The 16,789-nt window shown below is 35.6% G+C and overlaps 1 protein-coding gene across 13 annotated transcripts in view; it reads left to right on the top strand.

Annotated features, from left to right (window-relative positions):
* The window catches only part of CDH18 (cadherin 18), a 513,966-nt gene that overhangs the window by 485,831 nt on the left and 11,346 nt on the right, over positions 1–16,789 (top strand). For all 13 annotated transcript variants that reach the window (XM_030500750.1, XM_030500758.1, XM_030500767.1 and 10 more), the window contains 2 exons: positions 3,392–3,513; positions 9,227–9,344. In XM_030500750.1, coding sequence (XP_030356610.1) covers positions 3,392–3,513; positions 9,227–9,344 — 240 coding nt within the window. The remainder of the gene's footprint in view (positions 1–3,391; positions 3,514–9,226; positions 9,345–16,789) is intronic.

Below are 16,789 nucleotides of genomic sequence, written 5' to 3'. Positions count from 1 at the left end.
ATCCTAGCTTCAGAGAATAAGACACTAAAGTGTTGAGTTAGAGCAATACCTCATTGGCAAAATACAAAGTACCCTGTGATGTGGTATTGAAAGGATCCCAGGAAAACACAGTTATTACCAAAAATACACAAAAAAATAACTTTCAGAGATATTTTCATAGAGGGCCAGTAAACCCTGATCAGAATTAAAATATGTGAAAAGGCAGGACATCTCACAATAATAAGAGTTTGGAACAGTTAGTTTGCAAGAATTAGCATAAAAACATTAAAGTGCATGTCCAAATTATAACATAAGCAGCTTTTTCATCAATAAGTTTCAATAGAAACAGAAGCAGTAAGATACAAACAATTCAGAGGAAAACACAATGCATAGAGTGAAATAATAATTTGCAGCAGTGACATATAAAACCCCTCAAGGTTTTGAATAAATATTGAAAGCCCTAGAATTACATTAAATATACAGATGAAGTATATAATTATAGTGAGGTGCAGTTATATCTTTTGATGCATAAGGATGTTGCCACCTCATATTTCCATCAGGGCACAGCAAGTTATGAAAAAAATTTGCAAGTTCTTTTTCATGTTTTATGGTTGCAGCCTTCCAGTACCTAAATAGGGCCTACAAGAAAGTCCCTCTGGACAGGGACTTTTTGCAAGGGCATGTAGTGATCGGGTAAGGGGGAATGACTTTGAACTGAAAGAGGGTAGATTTGGATTAGATATTAGGAAGAAATTCTTTACTGCGAGAGTGGTGAAACACTGGAACCTCACCACTCGCCTAGAGAAGTCGTGTCTGTCCCATCCCTGGGAACTGTTTAAGGCCAGGTTTGAGGGGGCTTTGAGCAACCTGGTCTAGTGGAAGGTTTCCCTGCCCGTGGCAGGGGGTTGGAACTAGATGATCTTTAAGATCCCTTCCAACCCCAACTATTCTGTGATTCTGTGATTATTGTACTGATTAAGATCGGTATTTAATATTGATGATGCAAAAGCGTAGACGTTCTTTCTAATCCTATGCTAGGTGAAGATTTTTTGTTCTAGGTCTTAAAAACATGTAAAAATACTCTATTTTTTTAAAAAATCCTCTACTCAAAATAGTTCAGGCTGTTTCTGAGTTAAATTGTTCACTCAGTTTTCATAATATCTGTTTAACCGTAGTAGTTTAACTTAAAAAAAAAAAAAAGGAAGGGGGGCAAAACTATAAAAGCACAAAAGACTTCTAATGTCAGGATTGTTATTCCGAGTGTCATTCAGGTAAAATTTATTTAGATAAAGCCCTTTTGAATTTTAATAATATGAAAGGAAGTCTTGGACAGCAGTAGCTGTATTAAAATGTTTCCTTCTTAAAGAAGGGTTTTAAAGTTTGCCCACAGAAATTAATGGAAAAGAAGATTCAAGACTTCAGGCTGGCTGTTGGTAGGGACTTCTGTAAGTTCCCCAAGGACTTTCTCTGGAGCAGCTAATACTCAGTGGAGTTGATTCACTTACAGATATTTAGTATCTTGGCAAATAACTATTTGTTTGGGAAAGTCTCAAGCATAAGGAAGGAAGTCCCTAGTGTAGGTGAACCACAGTGCTGTTTCTGCTTCAGTTACCCCTTTAAAACAGTGAGCATTCACTTTGAAAAATCTGCTCCTGAGGCATAATCCTACTAGGACACAGAATGGATCTGACTGTTTTATAATGCGCAGGCCTGAAATATATGTCAGCACTGATTATCTTAAAATTGTGAGTCTGCCAAACTGCTGCAAGAAATTTGTCTAATTAACAAAAATACACTGCTAAAAGGACCAGTTGTTAGAGTGGTTTGGAGACTGCAAGTGAGTCGTACACCTGAAAAAGTTTGGAGAAAATCAGAAAATTTCAGCAAGAAAATGTAATTTGCAAGTCTATAAACCATATGAGTGTGGTGTTCTAACTTAATGCTAATGTTAATTGGGAATAGAGGTTCATACATTACCTAAGACTTCATTTTCTGTTGCTTTTTTGATCTTCTTTCCCATTTTATGGGGCTAATTGACCAAGTTCCAAAAGTGAATTAAAGCCATCAGGTGAACATAGATGTATTAGTTAAAAAGAGAATGTGAAAAATCTGAAGTGAACGTCTAAACCCCAGGCTCTTTGACTAGTATCCCAGGTGAAAACAGAGAGGGATAATGTCAAAAGAAACTTTAACATTGTCAAATATTCTTTCATTGAGAGGCTACCTTACTGGCAGCTTTGAAGACAAATTTGTGTCTAATTAATGTTTTTCAGAATTCTGAGCAGAGGCCATTAAAGGTATGACAAATCTAAGGCATTTTACAAATGACCTTTTTTGACAGAAACACAATGTAGATTAATAAAGATCAAAATAACCAAGGCAAATGAGGTTTAAACTACTAATATTCTAGTATTTCTCCTTTTTCTTTTTCTTTTTCTTTCTTCCCATGAGTACACAGAGGGACACGCACTTCTAAAATGTCAATCTCTAAGACCCCATTCTTCCGTCTTGTTGAGTTTGACAAATGACTTTACTGTCTTGTACTGATAGTTTAATTTAATCGGTGAAACTAAACTTGTCATCTAACCAACTGATATTTACACAGACTTCAGAAGGTAGATTTTATATAATTATAATAAAGTTTTAATATATAATTCTTTTAACAAAATAAAATTTTCTTAGTAATTAGTAGTAAGAGCAAGATAATTATGGATTAATATTTTTTTCCCCATTTTATCATGGAAAGTGTATTCTTATTGAAAGGATTCTAATTATTTTAATTTTTGAGGGTGAGCTAATTTTGAGGGTGAACTCTCACAAAAGTACAGATCATAGCCTAAGACACTGTTACTTAAACATTGTTTTCTTACTGGTATGTCACTGCTAAAGCAAGAATCATTAACTACTTTGTGTAATAGCATAGAACCTTGTGAGGAGGGTGAACTCAAGCTTGGAAGAGGTTTGTATGTGCCTATGCATTCATATTTTCTTATTATTTTTGTATTTTAAGGTACTGAGAAAAAGGGTTTAATATTTTTTATCGGGTTTTATTCAATACTGTGATGACACTTTCACATTTATTACAAAGTAATTGATCATTTCTTAGCATACAACGTGACATTATGTGATAACTCCCAACAGCTTTCTCCCACCAGGTCTAGAGTAACTTGCATTTTTATTGCTACAGTATAACAGTGACTTAAGACTCATAACATACTTCTCACTTTTCTAAAAATTAGTTTTCAAAACAGTTAATGAAACACAGCAACGGACTTATAGTATCTTGCTACCTAAAATTCTGCAGGTGTATATAGTTCTTCTCTAGTTATTGTTTAGATATATTTTTAAACTGAGGATGTCATGGAATATTTAGTATTTCAAAAGGCTTAATACCCCCTTGTGTATTTTGCAGATAATCCTGAGCTAGTGAGCCATGTTCAAGTTGGTGTTAGAATCCTGGACATCAATGACAACCCTCCAGAGCTTGCCAGAGAGTATGATGTAGTCGTCTGTGAGAATGCAAAGCCTGGTCAGGTAACTCTCACAGTTATCTTTCTCCCAGTGAGAAAGAAGAATTACTTTATTTGTTAATGTCACATACATAAAAAGTTTGATTTGGAGAACACGTCGTAATTCTTTCTGATTTCATTTTTGGTTTTTACATTTGATTCAACTGTTTAACAGTATTAGGTTGAAGGGAGAATATTTGGGAATTTGTTCAATGTATCGTTCTTGTTGCTGAAAAAAAATTACCCAAAATATCTTTGGTAAATATCTAAAGGTAAAGCTTTAATCTTGTCAGATAAGCAATGGAATTTGACAAGCCACTACCCTGAACAAAATGGATGAAGCAGATTTAGTATCTCTTATCTAAGTGCCACATGGTAGCATACAGCTCACTGAAGTGGCTGGTTAACATGGCTGCCATTCTCATTTTTTGCATGTTGATTGACCTTGGCCTTGCAGGGTCATTATGGAAAAGACGTTGAAGGGGCTTTTCACAACTGTGAGCATGGGGAGGGGCAGAACTGTGACTGAATAGCTGAATCACATTCCAGTCACTGCTGCGTGATTGATGCACTTCATTTCAGCTAATGGTTTGACAATTTTTCTAAGTGCCTTTGGTTTTTTGCATAGATTGAGTTTTTACCTAGCACTCTATGCTGATTTTGTCTTTATACAGGTTTTAAGTTGCAATTGTGAACTCGTATCTTTCCTGAGTGGTTTCTGTGGTTTTCATAAACTTTTAATAACCATTTTATATGAATCTCTCTAGCCCTCAGCCATCTCTTGTCCAGACTGAAGAGTCCTACTTGGACAAGCTGTGATAAAGTCCTTCTAGACTTTTAATCATTCATCTTGCCATCCTTTAAACTTCCTCCAATTCCTCTCTATTCACCTTGAGATGGGGAATCAGGATTCAAGATGCAGTGGTCTATAATGCTTATCATAGGTCATAATATATGATCTCTGCTTTGTTCTCTATTTCTTGGCTAGCAATTTCTAACAGTTGTTTTGCTTTTTAACCACTATTAAGCATTGAATGCAAAAAACTGCCTGCCATAACACCAGCATCATTGAAAGTAATGATCAGCTCAGAATTCATCATCATGTATGTGAAGTTAAGACTTTATGTTGATGTATAAAGAATTTCACCTGTCTTTGTGTTGCCTGGCTAACAAGTATTGGAAGGTTTTTAGTGTCAGCTCTTCCTTTTTTCTTCCTTGAACAACTCAGTATCCTAAATAAGTGGGCTGATTATTCATACTCTTTATAAGATGGTCAGTGTAATAATGAACAAGTGGCCCAGCATAAACCTGTGTGGAATAGGAAATCTCTATGACTTCCTCTCTTTGTGGAATAGACAATTTACAGAGGAGACGCTATTTCCTGTCTTTTAAGCAATTATTTGTGCAAGGACCTTCCCTCTTATCTTAAGACTGCATAGTTTTCTTAAGTGCTCTTATTGAGACAACTCACTCAAAGCCTTTGAAAATCTAAGTAGGTCTATCAACTGAATATCTCTTATTAACATGCTTATTAAAATAAAAATAATGTTCTGAAAACATCAAATAAAGCTTTAATAGAGGAATTAGAGCTTGTAAAAGACTAATTTTTTAAAAAAAAAAAATAAAATTTCTTAGCATTAATTGCAATTGCTTTCAACATATTCTGATATTTTTAAAAATTATATAATTTAACATAGTTGTTAAATTGTTATAATTAATAATAAGCTAAAGCATGCAGCAAAGCTAGCTCAGAAATGCACTCTTAGCTGGGTGGTAGTGATGGCGGTGGTGGTGAGTAGCTAATGTTTCTTATTAGCAAAGTATTAACTGTCCAATAGTAGCTTTGCAGATGGAAATTTATGAGAGAGATGTTTAAAGGATAAAATAAGCTTTACAGTAACATCATTTGCTCCTGATTTCGGTCAGCATCATATTTCTCTCTGAGCTACTGTTGCAAGCATGAATGACTCCTGATCTCTGTAGCACTGCAATTGACACCCAAGATTAATGCTACCATGAAGGATTCTACAAGCAGTAGTACAAGCAGTAGACTCTTAAAGCAGCTGGATCAGCATGCTGTTGTATTCTTTAACAGTGCTCCATTACATATATGACATGCACTAATTTCTATTTACATTGCATGTCAAGGCTTCAGAAAACATTGTGAAACCATTGCACTGTACAAAAACCAAAACAAAAACAAAACACATGGCTCTTACTCAGAAGATCATGCTGTCTAGTTTAAGAAAGAAAATGACAGTGTTCAACAAATATTAGAGAACGACAAATAAACAAGGATTACAGAACAAGACAAGTGTTCCATATGCCAAAAAGCATGCCCAGCTGGATGGTTTTGGATCACTAAAAAGGCAATATTTACTCTGAGTTGTCATCTTGTGAGAATGATTCATAAGATTTAGCACTTGAGAACAAATTCTGTCAGGTACTGCCAGGCACTTCTGTTTGACTAGTGCTTTTGAGGTTGGGCTCCAGCCCTGCACTGCCCTAGAAGAGTCTGGTTTCTTTTCTCAGCACATCTATTCTGAATTTGTTACGTACAAGATAAACTAAACAGTAGTTTGTCAATGGAAGACTTTTTGACTTTGTTTGTGTTCAGAAGATGCTTCTATGTAGAGAAATCACAGTATCATTTAAGTCTGTCTCTTGCTTCCTTTGCCTCCACAGCTCATTATATTTACCTAAAAAAAAAAAAATCCGAAAAAAAAGCCAATAAAACTTAAGGACGTAAGTGCTTAAATGAACCCCCCAAAGTATGTCAAACAGAAAATGCGTGTGAAAAGATGATCATTTTCACACTGAAGTGACAGTTTTACTCCCTTAGCAATCACCTTGTTGACAAGATAAACTATGTATGTCCAACAGCTTACAGGTGAAGCCTGGTTGATATTATGTATTAAAGTGGGTAAATCAGCTGTATTTTGATCTTACATAATATCTAGACTTGGAGATCTCTGACTTCTAGAAGTATACCGATTTTGTGAATGATTATGAAATTTAGTTAGTGTAGGAAAATGAAATTTTGCAGTCTTCCACAAAGTGAACTTAAAAATTTTTCCATTGTTTCAAATGCAACTTTTTTTATTATTTTAAAGGTAATAAGAGCAAATTGTGATGTAAAAAAGAGTTTAAATGCTTTGTTTTGAAAAGTGAAGGAGTGAAGAGTTTATAGTTTTCTGAATGTTTCCAAGTTCAGTGTTTCTCCTGGCAGAGTATGAACCTGTTAAAATATCTGACTAGATCTGCAAGTCATATTCACTACAGCTCTCCAGAGATAATTTTTTTCTGGGTGCTTTTCAGAGGAATAATAGAAAAAGTTGTGATAGTAGTGAAATGTCATTTCCCTGATACTATCCATCACTGTACATGTACGTGCCCACGCACACACACATACATGCACAAAGAACTTTTTCAGAATCAGGGTGTATAAATATTGTGCTGCCAGCATGAGCTATCTTACTCTGGCTGCTGTTATTTCTAATAGCCAAAAGAAATCAATGTTAGCAGGCAAGGAACATCTCTGCTATAAATTTGTCATGTGTATATTTTCTTTTTTACTGATTCAGTTCTGGAAAGTATCTGAGTAGAATTTAGTACCTGCTCTCTATCCTTTTCAATTAGTTCTCCTCCATTCTTGAAATTCTCTCTTTTCTTGACAACTCTTGGCTTTACAAAAAGCATAACCCTCCAGTTTCATCACTTCAGTGCTGTCAACTGAGCTTTACAGCAGCTGAGGTTCTATGTCTACATTTTTATTTCAATCAGCTTTGGTAAGGTGAATGTTAATGTCTGCTAATAGGCCATTAATTAGTTGGTCCATTAATTAGAAAAGGTTAACAGTACATTTGGGCATTAAGGGGACACACACTTTTGTTCCTCAACTCTGAATTAATGTCTTTGAAATCTTTTCCTTAGAAAGTAAGATCCTTTTCTGATAGAGTGTGAATGTAGACGGTATATTTTGTGAGTTTTAAAATTAGTCCTAAAACCAAATATTTTTTGTACAAGTCTTGTGGCACTGAGGCCTTGATCACAGGTATTTTTGTTGCGAAATGGCATGTTCTTGAAGCAAGATTCTGTGAAATGTCACTGAACATTTTATGTAAGAGAGGGCAACAGGGCAAAAGTTCCTCTCCTAGGCTGTCAAATAAAAGCTGAAGGTTCTTGGCATAATGACTTATGTTTCACCGATAAACAGTACCGAGGATTTGTAAACAATATTTAACAAATTTGTATCTTTTTTTTAAGGTCTTGCCTGAATTTTTTGCAACTATGTGTGGTATTTAATAGTATTTTTAGTATTTGAGTATTAATAAAAATTGATTCTCTTGAAAATATTTCTCCATCAACTTCATTGTTTTCTTGCTTTGCCTCATACCATTTCAGCATTATTAGCTAAATAGATCTAGCTAAGTTAATCTTACTTTTCTGGTTTTTTCTGCTACCTTTACAAAATTCAGTAGAGAACAATTATCTTTTGCCAGGCATTTTCACCAATATTACCATGACTTTGGCAAACTGCATGATTATAGATGTCTCAGACTGATCTTATTCTGCTACAGTTTACCAAAAATTGTTACGACAAACTTGTAAAATATTCTTAGCAATTATCATCAGTATTATTAGTTGTGTCACGTGTATAATCAATATAATGTACTATATTGTATATGGTCAAAGAAATAAGCATTGTACTCTATGTATTTGTTTAAATATGTATTTGTTTTTCTTCTCTTATGTGAATGAAAGTAGAGAACTGTGTGTTGTCTTTTAGTTTTAAAACAGATCAAATCACTTGAGCCTGCACTGTTTATGCTTCAGGTTCAGTCCAGACAGACTACGGCTGAACAGCGAACAAAAAAATTCTCATGAAAAGAGCTCTTTCCCTCCCCCTCTTATGTTCCCTTAGGATATCTATCAGCTCTGTGCAGCTGTCTGTGTGGGCTTCACTGCCTATATCACAAGAACAACTTTTATTAAATTCTACTTTAGCACTTGAGCTTCCAGACCCAGCATGAAAATGAAAGCAGAGGTAGAAATATTGCTTGGTCACACGTTCCAAAAGCTTAGCTCCTATTTAGTTGAAAGTAAATCTTAGAAACCACCAGGGCTTTCAAAGGCAAAGGTACTACCTTTCAAAAATACCTCTCCCATCAAATTCTATTGCTTTCGGGCAAACCAGACTAAAACCATGAGTGGCTGCTGTTCCTCCTGTTCTGTTGTCCGGCAACGTAAAAATGATTCTTAACAGGAATTTTAGTCAGCCAGTATTGTATACTTGCCATTTTGGTTAAACTGTTACTTTTCCTAACCAATAAAAATACATCTAATTAGTGGGATGGCTAGCAGATGATGCTCCACAGAGACCATCCTGGTTCAGCCTGAATTTTGGCTCCATAAAAACAGATGTTTAGGTGAAACTCTAATTCTGAAAGTCACCAGTATGCAATGCGGAAAGTGAAAATCTCTGTGCCAGGTCCTGAACATGTCAGAATGTCAGAAAGTATAGATGCTTTAGATGCTTTTACCTAGCTCTGAGGTGTGGTTGCTAAAATATTTCATGCTGGAGAAATAAAACTAATGGCCCGGTTACTTCATTGGTTGAATTTAGCAGCAGTGAAGTAGAAAATTAAAATAAGGTAAGTTTGAGCATCCTGCTGAAGCTAGGTAGTATTTGGGTCAAGTTCAAATTTCAACACCTCCACTGTTAATTTTTATTTCAGGTAATTCAGACTATCACTGCAACTGACAAAGATAACTCTGCAAATGGGGCAAGATTCCATTTTTCCCTTGATGAAGGGCTTTCTTTGAATCCCAACTTTACTCTACGGGACAATGAAGGTAAATCAAACACATAAATCTCAGAGAAATGGGTCTCTGTTTTGTCTGGGATGTCTCATTGAACAGAACAGTTTCCATGATTTTCTTGACAGAAGGGGAAAACTGCAATCTGTCATCACTGAACTGGCTGATATCAAGGATGTGGTGTATACAACATATTGCAAACTGTGAATAATTGGATATTGCATTTTTTTAATTTATATTCCATTTTATTTTAACATTTATACTTGATACTTTCAGGAATGTTTTTAAAAAGTGGATTAACGAGAAAGATGTTGGCAATTTGGTTTATTTCATGGTGAATAGCACTGAGTGGGTACTGTCAAGGTTATTGCCAGTTTTTGCTTAAAGGAGAAAATAATTTAAGGGACATAAAAAGCTGAATTAATGCTTACTTTTACAGCTGTGATACCAAGAGCAGGTCCTCCAGTGCTTCCTGGATGACAGTCTGTCACTTCATGCCCTTCCTAACAAAGTGCAATCAGAAGTTCACAGCAGATAGGCCCAGAAGGAAGATGGCCTTCAGAGTCATTTTCGACAAGTGTTTATGAACATGTCTTGAATCAAAGAACCATTCAGCCTTTAAAAAAACAAAAACCAACCCCAAATCAGCCTTACTATTTATTGAGTATTGCCTCATGGTTTCCATTTTACAACCTGATGAAAATGAGAGTGAAGTTTAAATGCTTGTCTGTAGCTTTCCTCTTGAGCTTTAGTGTATGTGTGTATTGTGTGGATTTATTTGTACGCGAGTGTGGAAGGATGGGGTGGTTGGCTTTATTTTATAGCTATGTTTTTGCAGTAGTGCCATGGAATACCTTCTGAGATCTTACGGATCACTACTCATCTGTAATAACTGAGAAGCATTAACTCTGTCATACATTGCTACATACAGTAATGTTTAAACTGTTCTTTGTGATATTTTTCATCTGTTTCTTAAAACCTTTCAGGGAAGTAGACTGCATAATCCTCCTAAAGAATCTGTTGCAATGTTTAACTATACTCACAGCAGGAAAAAAATAATCCATTCATGCTATTTATTTGATCTAGATTCATGGTCCTCAAATTCTGATTCCAAAAGAGATCAATCTAATATCTGTTAATATTTAAATGCTAATAATACTTGAAGGACTAACTCATATATTAAAAATATTCCTTAAATGAGGACTCCAGCCCTTTCCCAGATTAATATATCACTTCCACTCAGATAGTCATAGCAAAAGCCAGAGGGATTGTTCCTGACAGGAGGGAAGTGTACTGTTGTGTGTATTTATATATGAGTCCAAGATTCAAATAAACTCCTTGAATATTGGACTGTGATCTCATGTGGAAGACCATGGCTGTGTTCATTTCCATACAAGATACTTTTATCTAGATGTGTTTTTGAATAACTATTAAAATTGTGATTCATAATGAAGTAGATATTTTATGGTTTTGAACATATTTTACTTGGGATCTGTATTATGTGTGTTTACTACCAGTGGAAAATGCTGTGTTATACTTTAAGGACTGCATATCAACACAAATTGTTACCTAAACAGGTGTATGAGAGGGTTAGAAATTTTCATAAATCTCTAATGCGTCAGTGTCACGTCTTGGGTATAAATATGCAGCAGTAAGTACTTGCTGCTTTCTTGTTACCTCCCAAACAGCACTGAGCAATGATTTTACCACCAATAGCAGAAGGCAGCGTTTGGATTATCCTAAATTGGATTTGGCAGGGGAAAGTAGAGAAAAGAACTGGAAAAAGTATTCTTTAAGCTAAAGGCCTTTTGTGCATTATGTTTGTATGTCACCTAAGGAGATACGAAAAGTAAGTATGCACTCCCTGTGCATCTCACAAAAAACTTCTACACATACAGAGACTCAAGAAATGCAATTTCCAGTTTGCCTATATAATTAGCACAATGACAGTTTAAAATAAATCATAACAAGAAATTTATCTTAAAAACAAAAGCATTGTCACTGTTTTGCTTGGCACATGACCCTTTGATTGTATTGTTTAAACACTGCCCTTTATTGCGACCTTTTCTTTGTGATGCAATCTATATGTAAAGTATCAGTGAAACACTTAGAAAGTGCACTAAGTATCCAGATATCTGGCATTTACAACTTTAATATTTATCATCTATTCCTATTCACAAATGTAATTTCTGTTGCTTTTTATTTTAGGAAATAGCTGAGAGATGGTGGGCAGAAGAGGCATTTCTTATGTCTGCAATACGTTTGCAGTTTTGAAAACTCATGGTTTTGAGCATCAGCTGTTAAAAAGAATCAGACGCTCATAACACAAGATAGCTGCTATTTTTTCCTCTGGATGCAATAATTAAAAAAAAAAAAAAAAGGTAGCAACTGCCTTAACAGAGTTTTCAGTAGTGTTTTGCAGAACAATAAAACCAAAATCTCATATCACACTGGAAGTGGTAGTCAGTGGTAGCTGTAGCTGTCACTGCAAAGCTATATTTGTCTTGCAGTCGTCTTTGGAGCCAGTCATCCTTTCCTTTTCTTTCTTCAGGACAAAGGTTTCATTTCAGAAAAATCTCGGTACACATTTTCTTCCCTTGTTTTCATAACCTAGAACAAGAGAATTCTGCTCCTTGAGCCCAAATACACTATTGCATGAATGTTCCCCTACTCCATTCTTATCAGTAGAGCTACAAGACCTACAAGCTGCAGCAGTAAATTGAATCTTTAAATATCAATGCTTATATCTATGCACTTTGACGAAAATGTAGAGGACTTGCACAAGCATAAGATTTTATAGTTTGTCCCTACTTACCTATATGGACTGCAGCATTATACAGTCACAGCATGTGTATGATTCGGGTCAATAATATTCTGTGGCTTCCACAGAGGAAATAGATATTAAAGTGTCAGTGCAGATAGTTGATCATATGACCAGTTGAACTTTCATCTCTGAATGAGATGAAAGCACATACCTGAGCTTGTGCCTTTACTCAGTAACAATTCACTATGTTAATGCTCCAGCCTTTGAATATGCACCCTCATCACAAAGAGCTTAAAACCCTCAGGGAAGTGGAGATCAAGAGACAGCCACAGAGCTATTCAAAATATGCAGTCCAGCAGAACCTAAGAGTTGCTTGGATCACCTTCTGGATTCTGCTGGTGTTTACAGTTTTTATTTTAAAGAGCTGAAAAATGGAAAAGACAGAATATACCTTTTACCCTACTGGCTGGATTCTTATGCTATAGTAGATTTTTTATTGCTATTTGGGTTTTTGTTTACACTGACAAAGTACTATTCAGGGAGAGTAAAGGCTTCAGAGTATGAACAAGAGAACAGCCAACAAAACGGTGCAGTATCTATACACATGTAAGCAAGATAGATCAAGAACTGCGATAGAATGTGTTTCCTATACAAAGAAAATGCATTAAGTTGTAATAATTTCCTGCAATTTTAGAGAGCAAACCAGGGAAGATGCCTTTTTGTTTGCTTGGGAATTGTATTGTGAAGGCTTTTAAATGAAAACAGAGCTGTTTACAGTTTATTCCGTCCAGAAAAATGTTGCAATTTCTATTAAAACTGGAGCAGCCAAATACTCGTTTAATCTGAAGGTGCTTTGATGTTGCAGTTCAGGTGCTACATAACTCAGTTCATTGTTGTCTATGTTCTTCTCACTTTGTTTTTTAGGATTTTATCACAGATAATTTTTTAATGCTTTTTTCACTTGTGCGTAATATCTCAAATTTACACTTTTTTGCCTAACCAGAAATACCTGCCTGGACAATATAAGACTAAACCACCTTCTGTTAGGGGAATCAGAGGAAAGATGAAAGAACTTCTTCACAATAGAGCTGGTTTTGAGTACTTAATTTTAAATTGTTCTTTTTTTTTTTTTAAACCTGAAGCATATTATTTTTCCAGAAGCTTAAGGAACGGCTGATATATTTGGCAAAATTCGTTGGTTTGATGGAGAATGCATTAAGTATACTTCATTGTTATGATATTCCCAACCGTTAATACATAGACACACACATTTGCATAGTCTGTCTGTCTTGGTTTTAAAAATTAATTCTCTCTTCCTCCCTACGTTTTTACCTGTTAGAGACTTTCAGAAGTTGCATGACACTTTTCAGGGAGCTGGCAAAAGACTGAACAGTTCACTTAAGTGCAAAAGAACATTTATGAATTTTATGCACTGTAAAGCACTGTTTTGCCAGTGGAATTTTTTGTCACAAGATATACAGTGTACCGTAGATGCCTCAATGGCTATTGTAAATATCCTGGATGATAAGGGTTTGTGCAGGAGCTGTGCACATTCACCCAACACTGCCAGTAAGATTTGTACATTCTAGTACTTCAATAAATTGAGACCAATGATTTACGAAAGTAGACAAAGTTTACCTTACCTTCAAGGAAGAACAAGTCCCTAGAGAATGCTTAGCATTTGTTCTTTCCTTTTATTTCTTCAGGAAAAAGGTTTCATTTCACAAAAATATTTGCAGTTTTGTTTTTCCCCTCTGCCCACTTTTCTCAAAGTGGCTTTTTGAAAATTGCCCAGTGATGGAGAATATTCTGGAGTTGGAACAAAAGTAGGCCATTTTTCTGATGCTATCCCTTTGGAGATTCCTTTTTCTTAATGTTATGCCACAAGATACTTTAATACCCACAGAAGTGGAGATCTGGTTTTCTATGAAATCTAGAGCACAATGAGTTCAATGGCATCTGCATAAAATGAAATTTGTGATGTGTTCATCCAGCCATGCCCGTGATGCAAATTAACATTTTTCCTGTGTCACAGATCAAAAATGAGTAAAAAATAGATCAGTTTTACATGGCATTGTGGTTATTTAGGAAGACAGCAACCTCCAGAGAGTAATTCATCCCATCCCAGCGTGAATTCCCTTGCAGAAGTTTCTGTTTATCTCCTCCTTTATATGTGCAAAAGTCTTACCTCCAACTATATTGCACAAAATGTCTGTAGCAGCTCAGTTAACTGACTTTAGGGTTTGAGAGATGCAAATAAGCATGCCAGATACCAGACCATGTCTTAGTTGCTCTAGAGTGTCTGAAGTGGCATTGAAAAGGTCAGGCTGAAACCCCTGCTTCGCAAAACAAAACGAACAGGAAACAGCTACATAATTCCTGTCTTCATTTGCATCAAAGTGGCATGCTTGCTCTGTTTATGTAGTATTGCAAGTTCCTACTGCCTTTCCATGAAATATCCTCCTGTAAAGAAGACAAGTTGTAACTTGAGAGAAATGGTATCTGAGAAAGTGGAAAGTTAGCATTATACATGGTGACTGTAAGTACAGTCCATAGCAGTGCTGTTACTGTAAATGGGTTGAATGCCTAAGCAGGCGTTATCACCAAATCAACATATGAAACAAAAATAGGAATTTGTGTACAAAGGACAGAAAATGAGGACTAGCTGCCTTAGGAGGAGACATTTTTCTTCCTCAGGCCTCTGAACATCCTTGATCATTTTTTGATTTTAAAAAGTTGAGTCTAAGATTGATCAGATAGGTGGGTTAGTGTGTAGCGTGTAGGTTCTTCATGCATTTCTTTCAGTGATGCTACCTGTTGGTGTTTCACAAACAACTCCTAAGCAGATAACTATGTTTTAGGCCTAAAAAGTCTTCCATGTTGCTTTTCATTTTTGCTACCCAGTGAACTAAAAATTTGCGAGAGCTTTTTGCCCATTGGCAATAGCTTTGAAACCAGCACAAAAGAAAAAGTATTTACAAGTGTTATCAGTAAAGAAATGAAACTGAAATGCCTATCAGTATAGTCCCACATAAGCAAATTAACTGCTCTAGCTTTAGAAATGTAAGAAAAGCAAATCATTCCAATATATTTTCCTTGGGTTTAATTAGTTATGACTTCTCAGAAGATTTATAGAAATCGAACTGCTGATACAGGCAGAGCTGAAAATTAAAACATGCCTTAAGCTATAAACAGGTTTTTACTTTATTTTTTTTTTTTATTTCCATTTCTCTTGTGTCTGCCTGTAATGTATAATGTGTCAAAGGAATTCTCAAATTGTGACTAATAAATGAGTATCCTCTGAAGTGCTCCAGTAGTCACCTTCTGTGGTGTTATCATTGTATTTCAGCTTCCTTGGTTTTCCTACGCCCTCCCTTCTTTTCTTAGTTCCAGAGCTCAATGTAAAAAGGTGGAGATGATGGAGAGAGAAGAATGTGAGAACAGCCTTGTATACAGTGTGCAGTCTAGCTTAATAAACTACCACTTCTTCAGAGTTTGAAAAGCTGCTGCATTAGAGCCATGCAGAATTTCCCATGTGTAAACCCACGTGAGATTAATCTTAAATTCTAATTGCCACATTTGCAAAGCACAGCCCAAATACGAGAAAGTTGAGATCATGAAATGGGGCAATGTGCACCACAGGAAATCAGACAAATCACTCCCTATGCTGGAGTTGTAAATTTCCCTTAGCAGTCGTCCCTTTCATCTCCAGAGATTCATGGTTCTTATCATACTTCTCAGGGGTTAAGTTCACAGTTTAAATCTGTTGCGATAAAAAGGTCTTTCAGGCCTAGAGGAATCAAATCTGTAGTTCTCATCATTCTAGTGCTATTGCTGCTATCCTATATACTTCTTTTCCCTGTCTACCTGCTGTATCTGGTTTCAGGTATCAAAGGAATTTCTCAATCCATGACCTCTCTCCTCCCTTTCAAACTAGCTTTGTTTTCCCCGTCAGTAAACACTTTCCTATATCATCAGCGTCTGCCTTCATACTTGGCTGTCTGTGGCTTTTACAATTTGTGGGGGTTTTTTGTTTCATGGTAAGATCAGTTGCCATCTCTTTAGCTCCTCTCTCAATGAGTCTTCCAATAGTTTTTGATAAGGAATGTAAACAGTTAAAACATGAAAGCTTAGAACATCAGAATAGCTGTCAGGTTGCAGCTGGTACTGCAGTTTAGCTAAGCTTTTATTATCTATTCATTTTGTTAGCATACCTTTAAATACAATTGTCCTCAAGAATAGAGCTCTGACTGCAACATCAGAGACATTATTTCTGTATTATGCCAATGTCATTAGCTTTGGTCGTTTTCCACTATCCTTGATTCTCAGGGACCTTCAGAAAATCAGTTCTTAGATGCAGTTTCCTTCACTGTAAAAATGTTAGAGATCTCATTTGTAAAATATTTTAAAAGATTTAATGACAAAGAATAATACATGAGAGCTGAGTTACTTTCCAGTGTTTTATTCATATGTACACACAGGCATGCACTAAGAGTTGCTATATGTAAGTCTATAATAGTGAGAGTAAAAGTTACAGTTAACACCTCTGATGATATTGTGAACAGAGAATTTCCATACCAGTGCCCAAACAATTATGATCCTTTTTTTTTTTTTCTTTAATTTGTGAAATTGCATTGAAGGAAAAGCTTAAAATTTTTTCTTTGAGAATGTATATAATTGTATGTTGTCATGGAATGTCCTGGGTATATGTCATGTA

The sequence above is a fragment of the Strigops habroptila genome, chromosome 1 (assembly GCF_004027225.2).
Source record: "Strigops habroptila isolate Jane chromosome 1, bStrHab1.2.pri, whole genome shotgun sequence".
NCBI lineage: Eukaryota > Metazoa > Chordata > Aves > Psittaciformes > Psittacidae > Strigops > Strigops habroptila.
Note: the sequence above shows the minus strand (reverse complement) of the source record. Positions and strands in the feature narration are given on the sequence as shown.